General features: G+C 41.2%; 1 protein-coding gene across 1 annotated transcript in view; it reads left to right on the top strand.

Annotated features, from left to right (window-relative positions):
- Positions 1-20,490, top strand: part of COL19A1 (collagen type XIX alpha 1 chain) — a 2,318,824-nt gene that overhangs the window by 1,854,292 nt on the left and 444,042 nt on the right. Inside the window, exons 34-36 of the mRNA XM_069235722.1 lie at positions 10,322-10,363; positions 19,470-19,523; positions 19,792-19,845. Coding sequence (XP_069091823.1) covers positions 10,322-10,363; positions 19,470-19,523; positions 19,792-19,845 — 150 coding nt within the window. The remainder of the gene's footprint in view (positions 1-10,321; positions 10,364-19,469; positions 19,524-19,791; positions 19,846-20,490) is intronic.

Here is a 20,490-nt window from a genome sequence, read left to right as displayed (position 1 = left end):
AACAAACTGTGGGAGGAAGGGTTAAAATCTGGTCCAAGCTTGACAATTTTGTGCTTAAATCACCTCCATAATTACACCCTCATCCCACCTCAAACCTTCTCTCCCTTCACCTGCCCCCTCCATACACCCTACCCCCAAACACACACCCTCTTACGTATCTTCTGTCTTTTCTCTATCATCTGTTCTGCTTTCTATATACTCTGCTCCCACAGCCTAAAGTTAGGGAAGCCTCAGTTTAAAACAATACTCTTACTACTAGACATCAACTCACCACTGCAAACATCACAAATCTTCCAACGCTATAACTCACACTCATGTAATCAATCTCCACATACCTCTTATCCTGAACCCTTGTCATAAAGCTACAATGTTGTACTCTTCAGAATTTTACATCTCCCCATTGTTATACCTTGTTGTTGACATACATTTAAAATGGCTGTACCTTTACATCTTTATAAAATCTTAATAAAATTACTTGAATAAAAAAAAGATAAGTTGACAATAGGTGTAATGCCATTCACAATGAGGTCTTGTTTAGGGTCAGTGTGATTTGGCAGCCTTTATCCCATTGTAAAGGCTTTTAAAAACTGTTCCAAAGCGGCTCTGGAGCCCCAGAGATACACAGTTGTGGGGGATGCAGGTAGAAGGGGATCACCATGCCTCCTATCTACCTCAATGAAGAGGCTGGGTGCGTACATAATAGCACGATTAGGGGAAACAGGTCAAGCATAGTCTGATGACCCCACTGGAGATGGGCCCCATGGATCATCAGTTAAAGTGATTGAGAATAAACTGATCAGGATATCTTCAGAAAACTAGCCTTACAAATCGGAGTTTGCCTCATTTTAACACTGCCTTGACTCCACTGCTAAACGCAAGAAATCAGATTATTTGGGGTGGGTGACTACCCACCTCAAGAAATAATCATCATAATAATCATAATGCTTGTCAGGGTGAACCCTCAAAATCACTCAATTAACCTGCACTCAAGGCCCTATAGCAATAGTGCAGCTAAAGAGGCATAACTAACTGCAATGTGTAAAGCATGTATGCAGTATGAAAACAGTGATGAAGTCAATATGCCAACCAATAAAAATCCCAAATTGACTTGAATAATAGGAGTAAAATTTCAATAATAATACAAATATTTACCAGGCACTGGCCTGAGAAGCCTAAACAATTTTTGCCTGATCTCAAATCTACCCTTCCTGTGAAACTATTGGATAAATGTTTACACGATTAACTCTGTCAGCATATTGAACAGTTCAACTTGCTTCACAATTTCCAATCTGAATTCAGACCTGGTCATGGCACTGAAATATCTAGCAAGTACATCATGAACAACAATCTCAAAATCCTGGACCAGAACGATTCTTGCCTACTTATCCTTCTTGACCTTTCTTCATCATTCAACATAGTCATTCACAGCACTCTTATATTACTACTGAAACACAGAATGAGGTTATCTGGAAACATTGAAAATGGTGCCCATCTTATGAGTGCCAACTTCCTGTGTTTAGACTCTCCAAGAAAAAATACTCACTCCTGTACCTTCTCCTGGTCCTTTCTGAGAATATGGAACTCGCTACCTTCTGAGATTCAAACAAACCTTTCAACATAGGTTTCAAGAAAGAGGTTAAAAGGTTTCTACTAAACAAATTCCTACTATATTGACTGAGGCCAGGTGTGTTGGGACTATATTTGTTTTGGAATAGGTGTGAGTTTTTCTATGTACAACACTGTGATAGGCTTGGATCATGTTTGCGCTTTATAAAACCCTTTGAATGCATAAGTAAAATAAAAAAAATAACTCCAAAATGAAAAAAACAATAAGGGACACTGGAGATATGAATATTTAAAGTTTTAAGTAGGAATAGCGTCAAGAAGCAAAATGTTCCAGTCTTAGTCAATGGTCATGGCAGACCAGGGCCTAGCCTCATTTTGAGCCTGGCTGCAATGAAGCGTGGATCATACACCCCAACCAGTTTCAAACGAAACCAAAAATCTTGTTTTTTACCTTCTGACATAGTTCTTTAAGTCCCAATCCACCACAGGAGAATACTTTAACGCGACTTAACCATCAGGGGAGGCATTTAGAGACCCACAAGGTATCACTGGCCAGCTGTGTACTTCATAGAAAAGGTTTGCAGTGTATGTGGGTATTGAACTATGGTAATCCTAGTGTCCGCCCACATCTAACACTAAAACAGCCACTGTAGGCATAAGAACTAAAGAGACAGAATCTAATAGGAAAAAAGTATTAAGATTATAAAGCAACAAGCCAGTGGTTACTCTAGCATTGACTTAGTATCAAGTTCCCCGCCTTTCATATGTGCCCCAAGTATTATATCTATCTATATATATATATATATATATATATATATATATATATATATATATATATATATATTCCATGAGGCAGAAGGCTAATAGAGCAAACAAAAAACAGGATTTATCAGCAACCAGGCAATGGATACACATTGCCTTGGTGTCCTGTTTCCTCCCTTCCAAGTGCACGCCAAATGTTATATGTGAACCCCATAAGACTTATCAAGCAAGATTTGACACTTCAGTGTCAAAAAGGATGCCCACAGTCCAAGCTCCTCATATTCTGTGAGGTTCAGAGAAGTAGCCTCTTACCATTCAAGTCATCCTATTGCTTTCTTCTGGGATATATTTCACACCTTTTTCACACCAATATGAATGTTAATCACTGGCAGGGAGAAGTTGGAGTGCAAATGCAAATTACCCTCTATGAACTTCAGGCATTAAAAAGATACCTTCATAAAAAGTAATTTTTCCTTTGCGTTTACCAACAATCCAACTTCACCTTTCAATGTATAAAATAATAACTAATGAAAACAGTTGTTTAATTTTATTTCTAGCTACTCTTCTCTGTACTCTATATTTCAACATCATACAGCTAGACCTGCCACAGTAAAAACATAGCTATCGGGTGCAAGTCACTGTAAGGACATGTTAACATTACATTTTGACTTGTCCTACTTTTAAATACTATGTACCCTGCCTTGTGGACTATGTAGCCTACATGGGAATGACTTATTAATAGTTCAGGGGAAGGGTTTGACCTGTCAAAAGGTGTTATATTTGACAAGAGGGATTGCAGTTTTTTCACTGCTACGGTCAGGCTACATTTGCAGTCTAGAGGTCATGTTTGCGCTGGCACTAGAGTGCCACAATAAGTATTGCAGTCCACTAGTTGTATTTAACTTCCAAGCCCTGGATACCTCTTATACCATATACTAGGAACGTATTCCAACTCAACTAGAAATATTCCAACTCAAACATGTTCAAAGGGGCAGCATAGGCACTTGACTACTGCTTAGCAGGAGCAAAGTGCACAGAGTTCTAAAATCAGCAAAAATATAGGGTCCAACAAGAGGCAAAAAATATAGGTTGACCAGGTAGAAAAGGAGAATTTTCGGCAACTGTCTGGTACTTCCAAAGGACAGAGTGAGCAAAATCCTGGACTGCCACCAGACGGTGTGATTTACCCCCAAAACAGTCATAGATTTAGAATCCAGGTAGAGACAACATCTGTTTTAACAGTGTTCTAGAAAATCTTGACAAACAAGGCATGAAAGCATTATTTGTGACTTTTCTACTACCATCTACCAGGAATAGATTTTTTCACAGCCTTGTAATTCCAGAGAGCCCACTGCATTAGACCCCAAGAGGCCTCCAAATCTAACCAACCCGAGCTGACCATCACCTCTGAGTAAGAAACATGTCAAATAGGTGAACGAAGCAAAATGTCCCTCATAATGATATGAAAAGGAATACATTTTATGTTGTTTTGCCTCAGGTTGCATATAAAATCAGAGCTTGTTCTGCGAGTACCTACTGAACGGTATAGAGAACCCGGATGTCGAACTGCATGAGGCAAAGACTCTGAATTGCCCTGATCAAGGCCTGATAACTAAAAGACTGAATTAGACTGTCATCAGGTACCTTGTATCTGATTTCGCCACACAGATAAAGAAGGCCTGAATCAGCTCACAGCTGATTTACTATGCACACAAGATGGATGCCTGACAGCTATAGTTCTAGCTTTAGATAGACACATCCCATATGCAGGGTTTCACCTGCTCACCATCACTGTACCCATTGGATTCAGCCCTGGGTTACTGCAGCCAAATCATTATGCACACATTTTCTCACCACAAGCAATGCTGAGTCTCTATGTGTCATGAAGACTGCTCCAGCAGAAATCTTTTAGGATTATTTTCCTAAACATCCACAGCTTGTCATGCATGAAAAAAGGAAAGATTAAACTACATGTCATCCAAACACACAGACCTTGACCACTACAAAAGACTCATCTTTAACTCCCAGAAACAGTAACCTAAAGCAATGATGGGTGGGAACAGCAGTTGCATCAAGGCAAATTGATACAATACAGCTAATGCCCTTAATAAATGTATGTGGCAATCCTAATTAAGAAATGCATTGTTTGCAAGATGCTCAAGAAATTTCCAGGGCCAATGACTGATATGTATTAATTAAGCTCAGTCTATGAGGAGAAACTTTGATCCTTGGTGTAGTATATGCGCACAGCCCCTATAAAACTTCTTTCCACTTCACTGGAAAGACTGTAGGTTAAATTTGGTTCAACTCACATCTTGCTAGAAAGAAATTGGATCCGCTTATCCAATCCAAAAATTGACAAATCATGCCCCTGAGAGAGCCAATGCACCGATAAGGCAATAATGTCAGATATCATGCAAGATCATGACTTAAGGTCAGCTGGAGGTTACTTGATCCATCTCACAGAGTGCAGAATCCTTTTATGTCAGCATGTATCAAGTTTGTAAATCGATTTCTGCTTGACTTCTAACTCCTTCACATCAAACACTGTTGCTTACTAAACTCTTGAAAGTTAAATCTTTGAGCATGCCTGAATTGTAGATGGGTCATGTAGCTCTGCCTCCCATGAACTCGTGCATGAACATATCTAAGTTCAAACCACTGGTTTAGAAGGCCATCCTCAGATCCCACGTAAAATTTATCTTCGAGAAATTAAAAGACTCAGGGCCTGATTACGACCTTGGCGTAGGGAATTGCTCAGTCCCAAACATGGCGGGTATCCTGCCTGCCCGTTTACAGGTTCCATAGAATATAATGTAACTTGTAATACAGCAGGCGCGATATCCGTCACGTTTGGGACAGAGTTATCCTCTCTGCCAAGGTAGTAATCTGGCCCCTAGTTTCCTCAGTACTGCCCACATAAGTAGCTTGGAAGAATTCCTGATGATGGATGTTGATGAGGGAATCTGCTCAGACCAATAAAAATAAGAGATATGCACTCATGATTAGAACATTCTATCAGGCAACCAAGACTACACTAGACCTCTGAGAAGAGAGCTAAAAAGAGAAATAATCCCTAAATATTCTCTTTACTAAAAATACAGAATGAATATTAAGTCACATGGAATGGCATCACTATGAATGAGGGGAAAAGGTGGGATGCTTCCTGTCACCCAACCTTAAACACAGGTTTAATAGGGCAACTATGGACCCAGCCCATAGACATTATGGAAATCTTTGCCTTAATCATCTGTTGTCTTTACCATTCAGATAAATTCTGATAACACTGAAGAGAAACATATATTCCTAAACTACTTGCCCATGCATTGCCATTCAGATGAGGAGATCCTAGTAACGGAAGGCAAAATAATTACAGAAGAGATAGAATTGCAGGTCACAGACCTCCTGTACAACAAGCCCTTCCCAGGAAATTGTGCAAACGGGGAAAACCTTGCACATTAAATGTTGTCACGCACCCTTCAAGGAAACAGAATTCTCAAGCATTATCCATACTTCTTCTAGCAAAGCCCAATTGTCCCTGATACCTAAGCCGGCTTAAACACACTACGCTGCACCAACCACCATTCTATTTCTTTAATCCATAATGATCAGAAAATCTTGTCAAACATTCTGGCGAATACACTATGCAAGGTAATCCCCCGTCTAACTCACAAGACATAAGTGAGTTTTGTTCCAGGTAGATCTTTGAGACAACATTTAAGAATGCTGTCTCCCCTATTTTGTTAGTCCAAAGGTGTACTCGAGGGTATTGTAGCACTGCCGATTGATAAGAAAAAGGCTGCCAGGTTGTTGTAATTGCAGGCGGAGTACAGGACTCAGGCTGCTGATCAGTGGGTTTATTGGCTGTTCACTTGAGAGTGCCTTAGAATGTAGCACAAACAAGTGAGTAATACTTAGTACTGCACCAGGGAGTGACTGAGAATGTCAATTATCACAAGGCAGGACACATAAGTGGCATTGAATGCTACCTGTAAATGCATTGTGAGAACCATTGCCAGAGATCAACTGAAAGTGTGACTTCATGCAGCAACAGAAAAGACCATGAGTGCTAATGAGTGGTGCACTAAGTGATTAGGGGTATTCCTGAGTGTTGGATCCGTTCTGTGATACTGGAAGTAATGACACTGTGCAGGCATCCCACAGATTGTCTTAAGTCAACCAGGCAGCATGGCCAGAGTCATACTCCTTGGAACTTTTCAAGAATGACCAGGCCTCTGGGCTTTTGGAAGAGTTCCAGGACCACAATCAAGTGTAGTCTATTACCGTACCTCCTTTATGTCAGCTCTCAGTCGGTATCTCAATAGCTTAGAAAGGGGTTAATCACACCACTCTTTGCCGTCAAATTCTCAGGACTGTATTTCAACACACCGAGGATAGTTTGTCAACAAATTGAGGAAAATATTGTGGCACTAAAGGTAGCTGCCTATATGCAAGTTACTATTCCTAGCGCCACATCTTCCTGAATTGAAGATGTATATTTATATATCATCAAAGTACATTTGTGTGAAGTTAAGTATTGTAATATCTTGCTTAGCTATTTATACCTACTTCAAGATATTTTTCATCTCAATATTTAGGCCTTGATAATTTGGCTCCACAATATTGTTTCCTCCATACTCTAGTGGAAAACAGTGCGGGTTAGAGAATATGTAAAGATGCATAAGGAACACATTTTTCTTCTGCATGCTTCAAGTTAGGAATTGACTCCCCACCTAAAACTTGTTTGCCCCAGGCTTAACTAATCTAAATCCAATGAAATTATACTGAACTCTGGCATACAGCGTCTTGTACATGAAAGTCGAAACTTCCATAAAATCAGAGAGAGACTACTAACTGGTGCTTGAATATTTTCGTTAGTAATCCGAAAAAACAGATGAGCTACACCAAAACCCTGCAATATAATGGTCAATCAGTATGTATCAACGAGGATCACAACCAGATTTGAGACGTGTCTCATCACAGAAGCCACTTGTCTATGAAGTCAAACCAACTGACTAGTTGCTGCTGCACAAACTTTACAGAAAATGTACCTGATCAAAATTTCAGCTTTTTGGCACAACTTCCTTTAAATTCACTACAATTCGTAGAATTGGTGCAGAAGAATTAAAAACGAATGTAAATTGCGCCTAAAATGTCTCATCAACTTTGTTTAAATGCAGTGTCTTTGTTGTGCCCTTCTTTCCTTATTTAATTGGAAATTTCATGTTGCACCAGCTTCTCATTCTCGGTTTCACTGCACATACCAGACGTTTCGCCAAAACCCAAGAGGCATCCTTATCTTTTTACCCAAAAAGTACTATGAAAACACAGATCTCACACAAAGTATTATGAATTACACCAGATTGTATAAATTACTCCACTGGCATGACTCCTGGTAGGGGAAGTGACTCATAAGTAGTTATTGGCCAGAGCAGAATAACATTTTGCCTTAGATTTGTACTCTCCAGCCCCATCACAAACATTAGGAAAGTGACCTTCCTCACTGGATAAAACTGTATAATTTATTCCTGCCTTAGGACTTAATACAATTTTTAAATCTTAGAAAGCTTCCATGACTATTCATACTAATTTTATCATATCAAAGGGGCAACCCCTTTGTGTCGACAATAAATATGCTATTTGCATGTCAATTTTCCATTAGGTGCAAATTTCTAGGGGGATGGACAAAATATTCCATTTTGCCGGAGGAATTGGTGGAATCATGGTGACTCTCTGCATTACTCTTTTAATGCGGGGTTCCAGCCAAATTTCGCCAATCGCTGTGTGGTAACATTTTTTCTCATGCGAATGCCAGACTGGTAAATTGATGAGCACGAGTGAGATTTGGCATCCCTTAGCATGATTTTTGGTCAAAAGGAGGACAACTGGTGAGATTTTATCAACACAGGCGGTTGCGGGTGGTTGCTACAGTTTGGGGACAAAAGGCTGCCACTCGAGTAGAAAATCTACTTGAGCAGAAGCAAAATCATCTCAAGTAGCTATGCCCTCTGGCGTGCCATGTGGTGCCGTTTGTGATGATTGTTTAGCACAAAATGTGTTTCCTGCACTAAATCACAGCACGAGCAATGTGATGTGCCTATTTCTGCCCTTTGGTGGAACTCTGCAGATTCTCGCAGAGTTTTTTTGTAATTCCAAAGAATTACACTGAGTCAAATTCAGTGTGTGCTGCACTATCCTACACATTTCTGCATAATAAACAGTAAACATGTCCTGCAGCTCAAAGGAAATTGAAAGACGTTCTGTGGAGATCTGTAGTATAAGACATGTTGCGTGCTTAGAACTGCCTGTGAGGTAAACAGTGTTTAATGCATTTTAAGATTGAAGGCTGAAGGTTTCCAGCAGGAGTCAAGCTGATCCCTTGTTAATGTAATGGTGATTCTTATCATTAACTGCTTTGTATTTTCAAACAGGAATAAAAGGCAAACTATAAATCATAACATGCCTTCAAAAGCTACATTTGTAAGGTATGACATGCTTTAGCTATACCTGTAATAGGTTAGTTTTATAACAATTGATTGGATGATCCCCAGGAATTGCAGTGATACATGTTATTTGGTAAAAACTAAAAAACTGTTGTAACTATTACAGTGGTGGCTGCCGCCAACCAAGGGTGGTGGAGTGAAGGGGGATTGTCAAGGGGGGGGGAGGGGAGGAGGTTAAAAAAAAAAAAACACTTACCTGCTGCTCCCGATCCTGCCTGCCTCTGTCGCTCCTCTCTTCCCGGCAATTACTGGGGCACAGGCTCCCAATCCAGATGCTGTTCTTATGCTATACCAAGCATGAGAGCAGTGCCGGGATTGGCCTGAGCAGGCTTGTTTGACGCTCGCTCAGTCACAGGAAGCCTGTGCCATTTCTCCAACCCGGCTGTGTAACACAGCTGGGTTGGAGAAACACATGTCCACATGTCAGCTTGGCTGTCCTAAGATGGTCGGCCAAACCGACATGCACAATTTACAGAGCCCACTACTTCTCCTCCCTATGGCCCAGCCCCGCTCTGCCTAGACTTGCACAGCTCTGTCAGACAGTGCCAAATAAAATGGTACTAAAATTATTTTATTATCATTTTATTCGTCAGTGCCTGACTGAGCAGGGGGGCGATGCTCCCCTGCTATTACTGAGGAGCGTCCCCATACCTATTAATACATTTTGTTGAAACAAACAAGGAAAGTGCAGTGAGCAAGACTGGCATTACTCTTGCACAGGCTTTGTGCAAATGTTTGCGAACTGCATGATGTTTGTTCTGAGACACTTTTTTGTACTCTATTAATATGTGCATAAAATGAGTCTTTTGCAAATAGAATGGCTTTTCATTTCAACTGCAATGCACTGAATCATGTGAGGAAAGATCCTCTTGACCAGGCCACCATCATGGAATGGTACAGGCCATAGTAACACTGTTTTACCAACCCAAGATGGCCAACACATTGGTTCTAAGATTGGGGGTCATGCTGGAACATCAACACAGCAAAACACCGTTTACAATACCATTGCAAAACGGCCACCCGCTGCTATGTTTAATTTTGTGCATTATAGCAAACATATCCCTGTCTTTTTTTGCCAGAAGCTTGTTTTCTTTCTATAGGTTTATTTATTTTTGTGTGTACCTTGCTTATGTTGGTGGGTTTCGTGTGTGAGTTTAATGTGGTTCTGTAAGTGGATGAATGCAAGGATAGGTCAATGGGTCGATGAATGGAAGCATGATTGCTAAAATGGGAGTCCGTGTGCGTGTGTGAGTTATTTGAATGCCTAAACTTATTATTGTCTGAAGAGGCACTTTAATTTAAAAGCCAGACTTATTAGCATTGCCATTGCTTGTTCCATTTTGGAATGAGCAACATTGGATTATTAAATGTGATTCTGCAATCTGAAGGGTTTAGGGATTTTCTGCTTGCGTAATTTGGCCGTCTACGGTGACAATAAAAGGGAAAATGTCTTGGGTTGTCTCCGATAATCATGTTTTGTTTTGTTTCAGATTGCTCTTCCGCTTTTGGGGGATATTGGTACTTTGCTGAAGGTAAGAATTTGTTTACAAGTTGTCGTTATGATTTTTTAATGATATCGTTCAATCGGTTATTTTGATTGTTTAATTGATTTAGTGATTGACTCAGGAACTTGCATACCGACAACAGATGATGAAGTTACAAGAGCTTTGTGCCATTTTTGTTTTAAGTTCACCAACTACACCCTGCAAAAGTATCTTTCTTCAGGACAGCAATCCCAAAATACTTATTGATTTGTAAAATATATCTCCCTGCAAAAATCTGTGCATTGCCACCAGTCATTTACTTCTAATCAACAGCCGCAAACAAATTGATAGTCTTGTGGATAGAGGCGGTGGGTAGAAAAATGTCTGCCTTACTTACCCCCTTCATATGTGGAGCAGCAGAAAGCACTCAGTCGGTAGGTATTAGGTATGTGCGTGGCAGTGTTTCATGTAAGTTCAATGCGTCTTTAGCTTTGAGAGTAACAGGCTTTGAGATGAGTAATAACTGCCTTGGTTTGTGAGCTTGAACCTCCTTGCCTTCATATAAATGAAATGCCATTTTCAGAACTCTCCTTTACAGTGCTCTAGAGTTGTGGTGGTTAGAATATTTTTAAAGTTTAGTGGCATTCCTGCAGTGATGTATCACACACTTTAGCCATTCCGTCAATGTCCCAGCAAGCCCACTGTCTCCCGTGGACTACAATGAGGTCATGCGCCTTACGTATCTTTCCCATCAGGTACATCTACTGAGTTTAAGTGATTTTAATTGGTTTGCTCTCCAGAAACAACTTACCTGTTCTTCATTGGAGAGTCTGATTGCCGATAAAGAAGGATTAGTTATCAGATGTTTATTGATTACTAATTGAACTTTTTCGTTGCATGTCCCCTAAATGGCGCTCAAAGACCTTCTCAAAACACAGTACTCTACACTTGATAAACTGCTTCAGTGTGGAAATACATTGGAACTTCTCTCATGCTCAGAGTACACAAAGATATACCTACAAATCTAAAACCTACGACAGATCTAAAAGGGTACCTTTAATCCTCTTTCCTAGTTTTGGACAGCTTTCTGCACTAGTAGGCAACATCAGCTGCAACACTTTCCAAGCTGTGATGGCAGGTTCTGCGAGAAGCAGAAAGGAACTGAGCAACCAAACTGTCTGTTTTAGAAACTCTAATTTTGACTACTGGTGCAAAATAAAAATAAAACACAACAAATTATGGCTTCTTCAATGTCACAGATCTATTTGGTTTGCCACCTTAATTCCCTATCTTGACCGCAAAGATTACTACGAGATCCTAAGCAGACATAGGAATTTGTTATTGCATATGGTCCATGCATTTCTTCCCACCTATTCTTACATATAGCTAAGTTGTGATTCAGGCCAATAATCCAAGCACTGATCATTCAGTATTAGTTATTTCTCTCTCAGAAACATGAGCTTCCAAATCCAGTAACGCAGCCTGTATCAACAACATTCTCATTAGTTCTCTTAGGAATTGAATTCTACCATTTGAACATGCTATCTATTCACTAAATGACTGCAGTAAGTTCTAACATCACTATTGGAAGCCATATGTGTAGCCCTCCTACCCCCACATGCATTAGTTTTATCAAAGGTGTCAGGATGATTAAGGAAACTCCTCCATTTACTGCAGCTATGGGTGTTCTCTGAGGTTGTTTCTACCAATTAGCCAAATGTGGCCACCTCACACACAATTGCTATGTTCCTTGAATATCCAGCACTTGACAGTGACCCACTGCCTCTTTACTTCCAGGGGCACCAAGGCCAAACCACAAATCAAGAATGCCACAGTGTCAGTAAGGATTTTGCCCATTATTTTATGCCACTCATGGGAATATATTTCAATGAGCTGCTATTATCATCCCCACTTACAGAAATGGGGTCTTTGGTTGGCAGTCAGGTTACCCCCTATCCAAGCAAGGACCCTCATTTTACTCAGGGCAAAGGAGAAACACACCTGGTTAGCCCCCACTCACACCCTTGGTTGCTTGGCACGAGCAGACAGGCTTAACTCAGAAGCAATATGTAAAGTATTTGCACCAACACAGACAGTAATACTGTGATAGCGCTACAAAATGGACACCACACCAGTTTAGAAAAACAGGCAATATTTATCTAAATCAAACAAGGACAAAATGACAAAAATTCAACATACACAAGGTAAAATATGAATTTTCAAAAGAATCAGAGTATTACTCCATAGAAAACAATGGAAACGTTGATTTTACACAAAATACCTGGTTTGCGCCAAAAATAAAGCCGCAAGGGTGAGCATGCGTCGGAAAAGTCAGTGATGTGTCAATTCCTTCCTTGCAAGGGAGGCCGTGCATCGTTTATTCTCCGGTCGAATCAGTGATGCGTCATTTTTCTCCCTCGCAAGAGATCGATGCGTCGATTTTAGGATGGGGCACCTCAGATCCACGAAGAGTCGTGATGACTTTGACACCTAGGGACGATGCGTGGAAAATCCTGTCACACGGTGATAGAAAACCACACTGTGTGGAGTTTGCGTCATTATCAGCAGCTGCATGCCGCTGTTGCGCGTTGTTTTCCCGCTGCGATGTGTCAATCTCCCAGCCGCAATGCAGGTGTAGCATCAATTTCAAACTCAAGTCTGGCGGTGCATCGTTTGTTAGCCGTGTTGCAGATGGTGTGTCGAAAAGTTCTCTGCACGGTGTTCTGTGCGTGTATTTTCACCTCTTGTTCTGCCAACTTCACCTTTCAAAGGCCCAGGGACTGGATAGGGCACCACTTGGCAGGGCAGGAGTGTCAGCAGAAAGTCCAGATGCTGGCGGAGGAAGTCTTTGATGGCCCTGAGACTTCAGAACAGGAGGCAAACTCAGTTCAAGCCCTTGAAGATTCTTCACAAGCAGGAATATACCACAAAGTCCAGTCTTTGTCCCCTTTCACAGGCAGAAGCAGCAACTGCAGGATAGCCCAACAAAGCACAGTCACAGGCAGGGGCAGCACTTCTCTTCAGCTCTTCTTCTCTTCTCTTTGGCCGAGGATCCCGTTGACCCCAGAAGTGATCTTGAAGAAATCTAAAGTCTTGGGTTTTGCATCAACTACTTATACCCCTTTCTCCCACAAGATCCTGCCTTGCCCATGCCAGGCTACAGAAACACCCAACAGGGGGTTGGAGACTGCATTGTGAGAGGTGCATTCTGGTGTAAGTGACCACTCCTCCCTCCACTCTAGCACAGATGGCCCATCAGGATATGCAGGCTTTAGCCCCAGCTCCCTTTGTCTCACTGTCTAGAGGGGATTCAGAAACACCCCAACTGTCAAACTGACCCAGACAGGGAATCCACAAACAGGCAGAGTCACAGAAATGTTTTAGCAAGAAAATGCCTACTTTCTAAAACTCCACATTCTATCTGCTCTCAAAGGGAATCTGCGCTTTAATAAATTTTAAAGGCAGCCCCCATGTTAACCTGTGAGAGAGATAGGCCTTGTAACAGTGAAAAACGAATTTGGCAGTATTTCACTGTTAGGCCATGTAAAACACATCAACACAAGTTCCACCTTTAAAATACACTGCACCCTGCCCATGGGGCTACCTAGGGCCTACCTTAGGGGTGCCTTACATGGATAAAAAGGGAAGGTTTGGGCCTGGCACGTGGGTACACTTGCCAAGTCGGATTGGCAGTTTAAAACTGCATACACAGACACTGCAGTGGCAGGTCTGAGCCATGTTTACAGGGCTACTCATGTGGGTGGCACAACCAGGGCTGCAGGTCCACTAGTAGTATTTGATTTACCTCTAGTGCACTTTTCTAGGGATGTACTAGTAAAGCAAATATGCCAATCACCAATACAATTTACACAGAGAACATATGCACTTTTGCACTGGTTAGCAGTGATAAAGTGCCCAGAGTCCTAAAGCCAACAAAAACTGGTCAGAACAAATAAGAGGAAGGAGGCAAAATGTTTAGTGATGACCCTGCAACAAGGGCCATTTCCAAGACCCACGATACTTCTAGCAAGCTACAAGCTTTGAAAATACATCTCAGAACAGGGATCACATTTATGCAATTTTTCTCCTTATCCTGGTCTCTTGCAGAGAATTAAACAGGACTCATCCTTCAAGGATATACTCATTATATGTATTGCAGGTTGATCCTCGCCCTTCATCTGCACAATCATTCACCACGCTCCTAAAACACTAGATTGATTTACTTCACATGCTTTAGATCTTCCACAACACCTGTTTTCCATTACAACACATGTGTTCTGAAATATTTTAGCATTTTGGAGATGATGCTGAAAACTTACTCACGCCATGTGGCAGATGATACGAAGACTTGAGGCTCACACAACTGTAGATTTCTACCTTTACAAAGCTGGCCACCATTGCAACCTAACATTTCTGGTTGAAAGTCAGAATATTGATAACAAAAATATCTTCAGATATAAATATTGTGACATAAATATCACCTCACCTAAAAAAAACATTGCACAATTGCGTGTAGATTTTCTGTGAACTCCAATCGGTGATATTTAGTATTTAGGATGCAATTACAGTATTTTGTCAGACAATATTTAAGCTAGACTATTCTGATACCATGCTATCTTTTCTTTCTTCTACATTGTGATCTTTAAGCACCAATCTCTTTCTTGATCTGAACCTGTCCTTATTCATTTCACATTGAATGTAAGTTCAAACCCAATATCCTCTTCATCCAGGAACCACAATAAACTCCAAGCACTTGCCCTGCTTCACACCTTCCTAAAGACAGCCCTTCTTTCTTATTGGCCTCTACCTGACAATGTTGCTCAGATAAAAGTAGTGAATGCTATAAATGGGCAAAGACGGTCACTAAAAAGAGAAATAACAATGCTAATTTAGAAAAATATATGCTCAATAAATGGACGGCCATTAACCAGCCATTGGCTCATCAAAAACTCTGTACATTGCAAAACCATTGGAAACTTCTGCATGTTCCCAGGGAGCTTTTTTTTTATGACACATACATGTTTGTGAATTGATAAAAAATATCAGGTTTGCAGTCCTGCATCCCATACTCGAACAATTCATCTAAAGAATTATTTGTGATATAAAAAGATATAATGATAGCTCGTCATTCACACCTCATTGAAACACTTGTTTATGATTTAATGACCTATCAAACAAGCAAAATAGCAATTCTCCATCCTTCCTTTCATTCAGTCCACCTTTTGTATTGGCTCTCTGATGTTAACTTGCCCTGTCTTGTGCAACACGTTTGCATCTTCACTCTCTAAGACCAAGATGACCAAGAAACTCAATTGATCCTCTGCTCTTTCAAACATTAGTAAAGCAAACATCAACAAACCAGGCCTCTCTGCTTTTAATTACAAAAACCCTTGACAATTCCTCCAATGTGAATGGTTCAGAAAGACCAAAGAATTCATAGTTACCACTCCACAGTTAATGGAGTCCAATACTAATGCAGAGAACTTGATGAACTAGAATTGGGTGGCACATACCTACCCATGAGCTCCAAAAAGATAGACCAAAAGTCTACGTTTACTCATAGTAAAGTTAGCCTTTTGGTGTCGGTTTAGACGTTTGGTGTAAGATTAGGCCAAAAGTCTAAACTTACACCAAAAGTCTAACTTTACCAGCAGTAAAGTTAGATTTTTGGTGTAAGTTTCGACTTTTGGTCTAAATTTAGACTTTTGGTTCAAGTTTACCTTTGTGAATCGGGCCTATTGAGTTTAGTCCCTCCGTTGTTGAATATTACAAACGCATAATTGTTCAATGTAGACCAGCGGAAGTGGTGGATGACGTGCTTTTCAGCCATCTTCAAAATGAACTCTGGCATAGATGGATCGCAATTGTCATGTTCTGTGTATTTGTAAAATGCACTATGACTCACTGGGGATCCTGGCAATGCAGTGGTTCAAGTACTTTTTCCTGCATTTCATACCCTAATTTGACCTTTGCTCCTTCTGTCTCTTATCTAATGCAGTGTATCCACCCTTTTGATGTAGACATCTGGTGTTTGACCCCTGCAGTGATTGTAGCCTGCTAATCAAACTCTTAGCATGTGTTCTACTTAAGTGAAAGATCATTTCCTTACAGCCATCTCTGCACCCTGTGAAGATAGCTGTCTTCACACACCTACCTTGCACTGTTTTGCAAGTTCAGAAATGGAACGTAAGACTGAAAAATGAATTTGCCCCTACACCTGAAACATAACATATGCTTTTAGATTAGATTATTGTTTTAGCAGTCTGGTATCCAGAATGTATGCCCACTGTATAAAATGCATTTAACCTTAATTCTGTTATTTTTGTATCATAGGCAAACTCATAGCATGTTGTAATCTGTCTTGCAATGACCTGGAGAAAAGTGCAATAAGAAACAAACTCACTATTTATAGCTAATCTGTCCTGAAACGTCCAGTAGTGAAGTTAAATTACTATAGCCTATTTCCTTTTGTCAAGTTTATGAATATGACCAGAGCGGACCTGATGGACCTTACAAAGGAATACACATTTCTGTCTGGGAACACATCTCTTTACACCTACAGGAAGGCTGGGCCTGCCATTAGCTACTTCTAAGGACCGGCTTCATAATAACCAGGAGAATAGTAATATCTGGAGGCTGCCAAATGGAAGATTTGTGTTTAAAATAAATTCTGGTACTCCTTTCCTTTTTGAAACACGGGTCTTCCAGCCTTCCTGGAGCGAGACACTGTAGGACACCTAGACTACAGTGTGGCAAAGCTAACAGAGATTTTGGCACTCAGTGCGGAGTTCAGCCAAAAACTCTGCCAGCGGAGTGGAGCTCGCCGTATGCAGATAGTCTGCGCTTGTGCTGTGTGGCCCATAACTGGGCTGCAGTGCGCACTCAGCTGGCATGGAGCTGCTGCCGGCTCCAGCTCTGGATCCAGGCCTTCCTCTGCCAGCAGCCTGGGAGCCGGGGGCACAGGGAAGCAAAGAGCCAGACCGCTGGGAACGAGGACCCAGGCGAGTTCTCGTTTTTAAAACATGTTTTGCACACTGCTGCACAAGAGGCCTGAATTAAGGCCAGGGTCATAGACAGCGAAAGCTGCCATTTCAGGCCTCTTGTGCACCGGCCTGCCCAGGCATCTTGTGCACTAGCCTGCCCTGTGTGCAGTGCACACGGGGTAGGCCAGAAAGCAAGAGGCCTGAAATGGCAGTTTTTACTTCCTACGGCCCTCTCCTGACTGTGCCCAATCTCAGAAGCGCTAAGCAGGGTCAAGCCTGCCCAACCCTGCTTAGCACTTTTAAGATCGGACGCATTCAGGACAGGGTGCCATTAGGGTAGGTGAATTCCCGGAGTTGTAAATCAGCTTCCTGGAATTCCGCGAAGTGGAACTCCGTGAGCTCCGCCCAGGCCTAGCCTGGACCATATGAAGGCTTGGGCAGGGGTTCTTTTTTATTGCAGGTGACTGATCTCAGAGGGCCAGAGGTTGTGTGTGGAATTTAAGAAACCTCCATAGAGTTATATGACGTAAAAATTGAGGAAATATATTCAGCACCATGCCGTATTATCTCACTACATCTTCTAATCATGTCAATTTAGGGTTTTTGCCTCCATGACATTTCAAAGACTGAAGGTAAAAACTTCAACTAGACCAAACACCAACTTTTGCATAGCTGTGTTCACTTGCAGTTTTCATACCAAATTTCCCATGTTGCTTTTCAAGTTGAGCGAAGACCTTTAACATTTTTTTTTATTCCATACATAATTGCAGGGGGCACCTTTGTATCGTGTGTGTATGTGGCGTTTTTGTTTTCTTTATGTTAATCCCTGAATCACGTTCCCTTCATTACTGTGACACTCTTCTTAAAAGATTTTTGAATTTTAACTAACTTCGAAAAATTTTAATTGTACATTTTAAGTCATTTTCCTTAGTTCATTATTGCTTTGGCTTTGTATTGCACATGTGCCTTGTGCACTTACACGAAGGAAGGTGTTTCTGTTTGTGGCAAGCTATGAGATTTGTTGCAGAAACCAGTTTTCCTATATTAATTAGAATGACTAGGGCTTGTGGAAGCTCAGTCACAGATCATCGAGACCGTGCCCTCTTTCTCTTTGCCTGATAGTCTGATTCAATACATTGATGATGTTGATACACCTGTCCATATCAGCACTTCAAATGACACTGAGAATTCCTGAACTTGAACTGCGTTTTACTCATACATCATTAGAAACAGATCAATTGAACAGCTTCCAAAATCCAAATGCCACCAGAAGACTATGGGCCTCATTACGATTGTGGCGGATGCAAAAGCCCGTCTGGCAAAATTCCAATGAGGAGGTTGCCGCTATTGTGGCTGCCTCCCTGCCAGACCCATTATGAGTTTTCCGCTGGTTCAGCAGGCGGAAACTTCAGTTTCCGCCCAGTGGGAAATGGCCTACAGCATTGTCTCCGGCTCGTAATAGAGCCGGGGCAATGCTGTAGGGTGCCGGGTACCCCTGTTTATGCATTGGTCGAAATTACAAGTTGAATGTTTTTGAACTTTAACGCATTCATGACAAAGAGATGCGTTAAATACCTCACCCTTCATTAGATTTTGGCAGGTCAAACCTGGAGAAATTTAACAGGGGAAAGTCATACGGTAATTACTGTATTATGCAGATTCTAAAACTGGTATGTTATTACCCAGAAATTTGAAATATTTGCTATTTATTATACCCAATAAATAGCAAACCCCTTGTTTATTATTTAACAGGTGCTTTAATTAGCACCTAATCTTTTTAAATAGGCCCTAAGGGCCTAAATATGAGTTGTTTGTTAAATTCCGTCCTGTGCATCAATCTTTGTTTACGCATGGGACGGAATTACGAGTTTGATTTATTTAATGCATCTGATAATTGGCGGAGGATTTTAATAACCCAACATAAGTTCAATTTCAGCTGTTCTAGTCCGATAAATAATGTATCCTGAGGTATTGTTGTTTATCAGCGGCGATAAATAGAGCCTCAACTCATAATCAGGCTTTAAGGTGTAAGCCGGGAGTGCTACACAAGAGGTCACAGTGAAATATTTGTTGCACTATCTACATGCCATGAAATATAAAGTCATCAAAAGACATGTATGCTCTGACTTTCCCACTAACCTGTGGTTTCCCTTGTTATCCTCATCTCTCAGGGTGATATGGGGCATCGAGGGCCTCCTGGAATCCCGGGAAGAGAAGGTCCAAAGGTAAGTTCATAGAGGAAAGTGTTTTATAAATTAGAAATACAACTTTGTATTTCGTTTTTGAAAAAACATCTTTAAATTTAAAAAGGTTAGGTTTTTGATGGATGTATGCTGCCAGACTGCGGATAGCCTTCTGTCTCCAAGAAAGCGCTGCCAACCTGCTGTAGACACATAGCAAAGCATGCCTGCCGTGTATTAGAATGCAGCGCCTGCTACTAGCGTATGAGTTGATATGAAATACAATGATTGCTAAACTCTCATATCTTACCAGGGCATCAAAGGTGAGCGTGGATTTCCTGGCCTCTCTGGAGAGAAAGGCGATGAGGTAAAGTTATTCTGAATACTTTCATAGGATGCAAATCCAACTACTCCTGTATGCAAGCAATTTTAGAAAGTCTACACTGAGGATTAGGCCTGGGAATTAGGCCTGGGAATTCTGCATTCGTCATCTAAACCCGCTCACAGCAATTCAGGCACCTGAGGGCCCAGTGTTTGTTTTATACCAGACTACACGTTGAGCATGGCAGGATGATTAGTTGTATGGGAAAATTGACACAGACATTTTGCTACAGATCACGAACTCGCGTCTGTAGAATCTTTAAAGAATCATCTCACATTAACATGTAACAGTATCCTCTGGATGCTTTTACATTCAGCTGCCCGCACTAAAGTCAACCTGAATGCAACGGAATGACCATTCCTATCATTTGGCGGTTTGCATACGGTGGGAAACAGTAGACAAGCAGACCTCGGGAGGAAAAGAAAGCCATTCTGTGGGTCCTGTTTACGGTGCCACTTGCTTTGATTTACACTCACAAATGTATCCACTTAAGAGAGCAAAAGGTGATCTTGCTTCCCTAACTCATTTTACTCCTGCAATATGACTCTTAAGTTAGATTGATAATGGGAACAATTACATTCAACTCTTAGGGGAAGAGTCTGAACATTGCAAGGAAGAGGTTCTGACTAA

Source organism: Pleurodeles waltl, chromosome 5 (assembly GCF_031143425.1).
Source record: "Pleurodeles waltl isolate 20211129_DDA chromosome 5, aPleWal1.hap1.20221129, whole genome shotgun sequence".
NCBI lineage: Eukaryota > Metazoa > Chordata > Amphibia > Caudata > Salamandridae > Pleurodeles > Pleurodeles waltl.
Note: the sequence above shows the minus strand (reverse complement) of the source record. Positions and strands in the feature narration are given on the sequence as shown.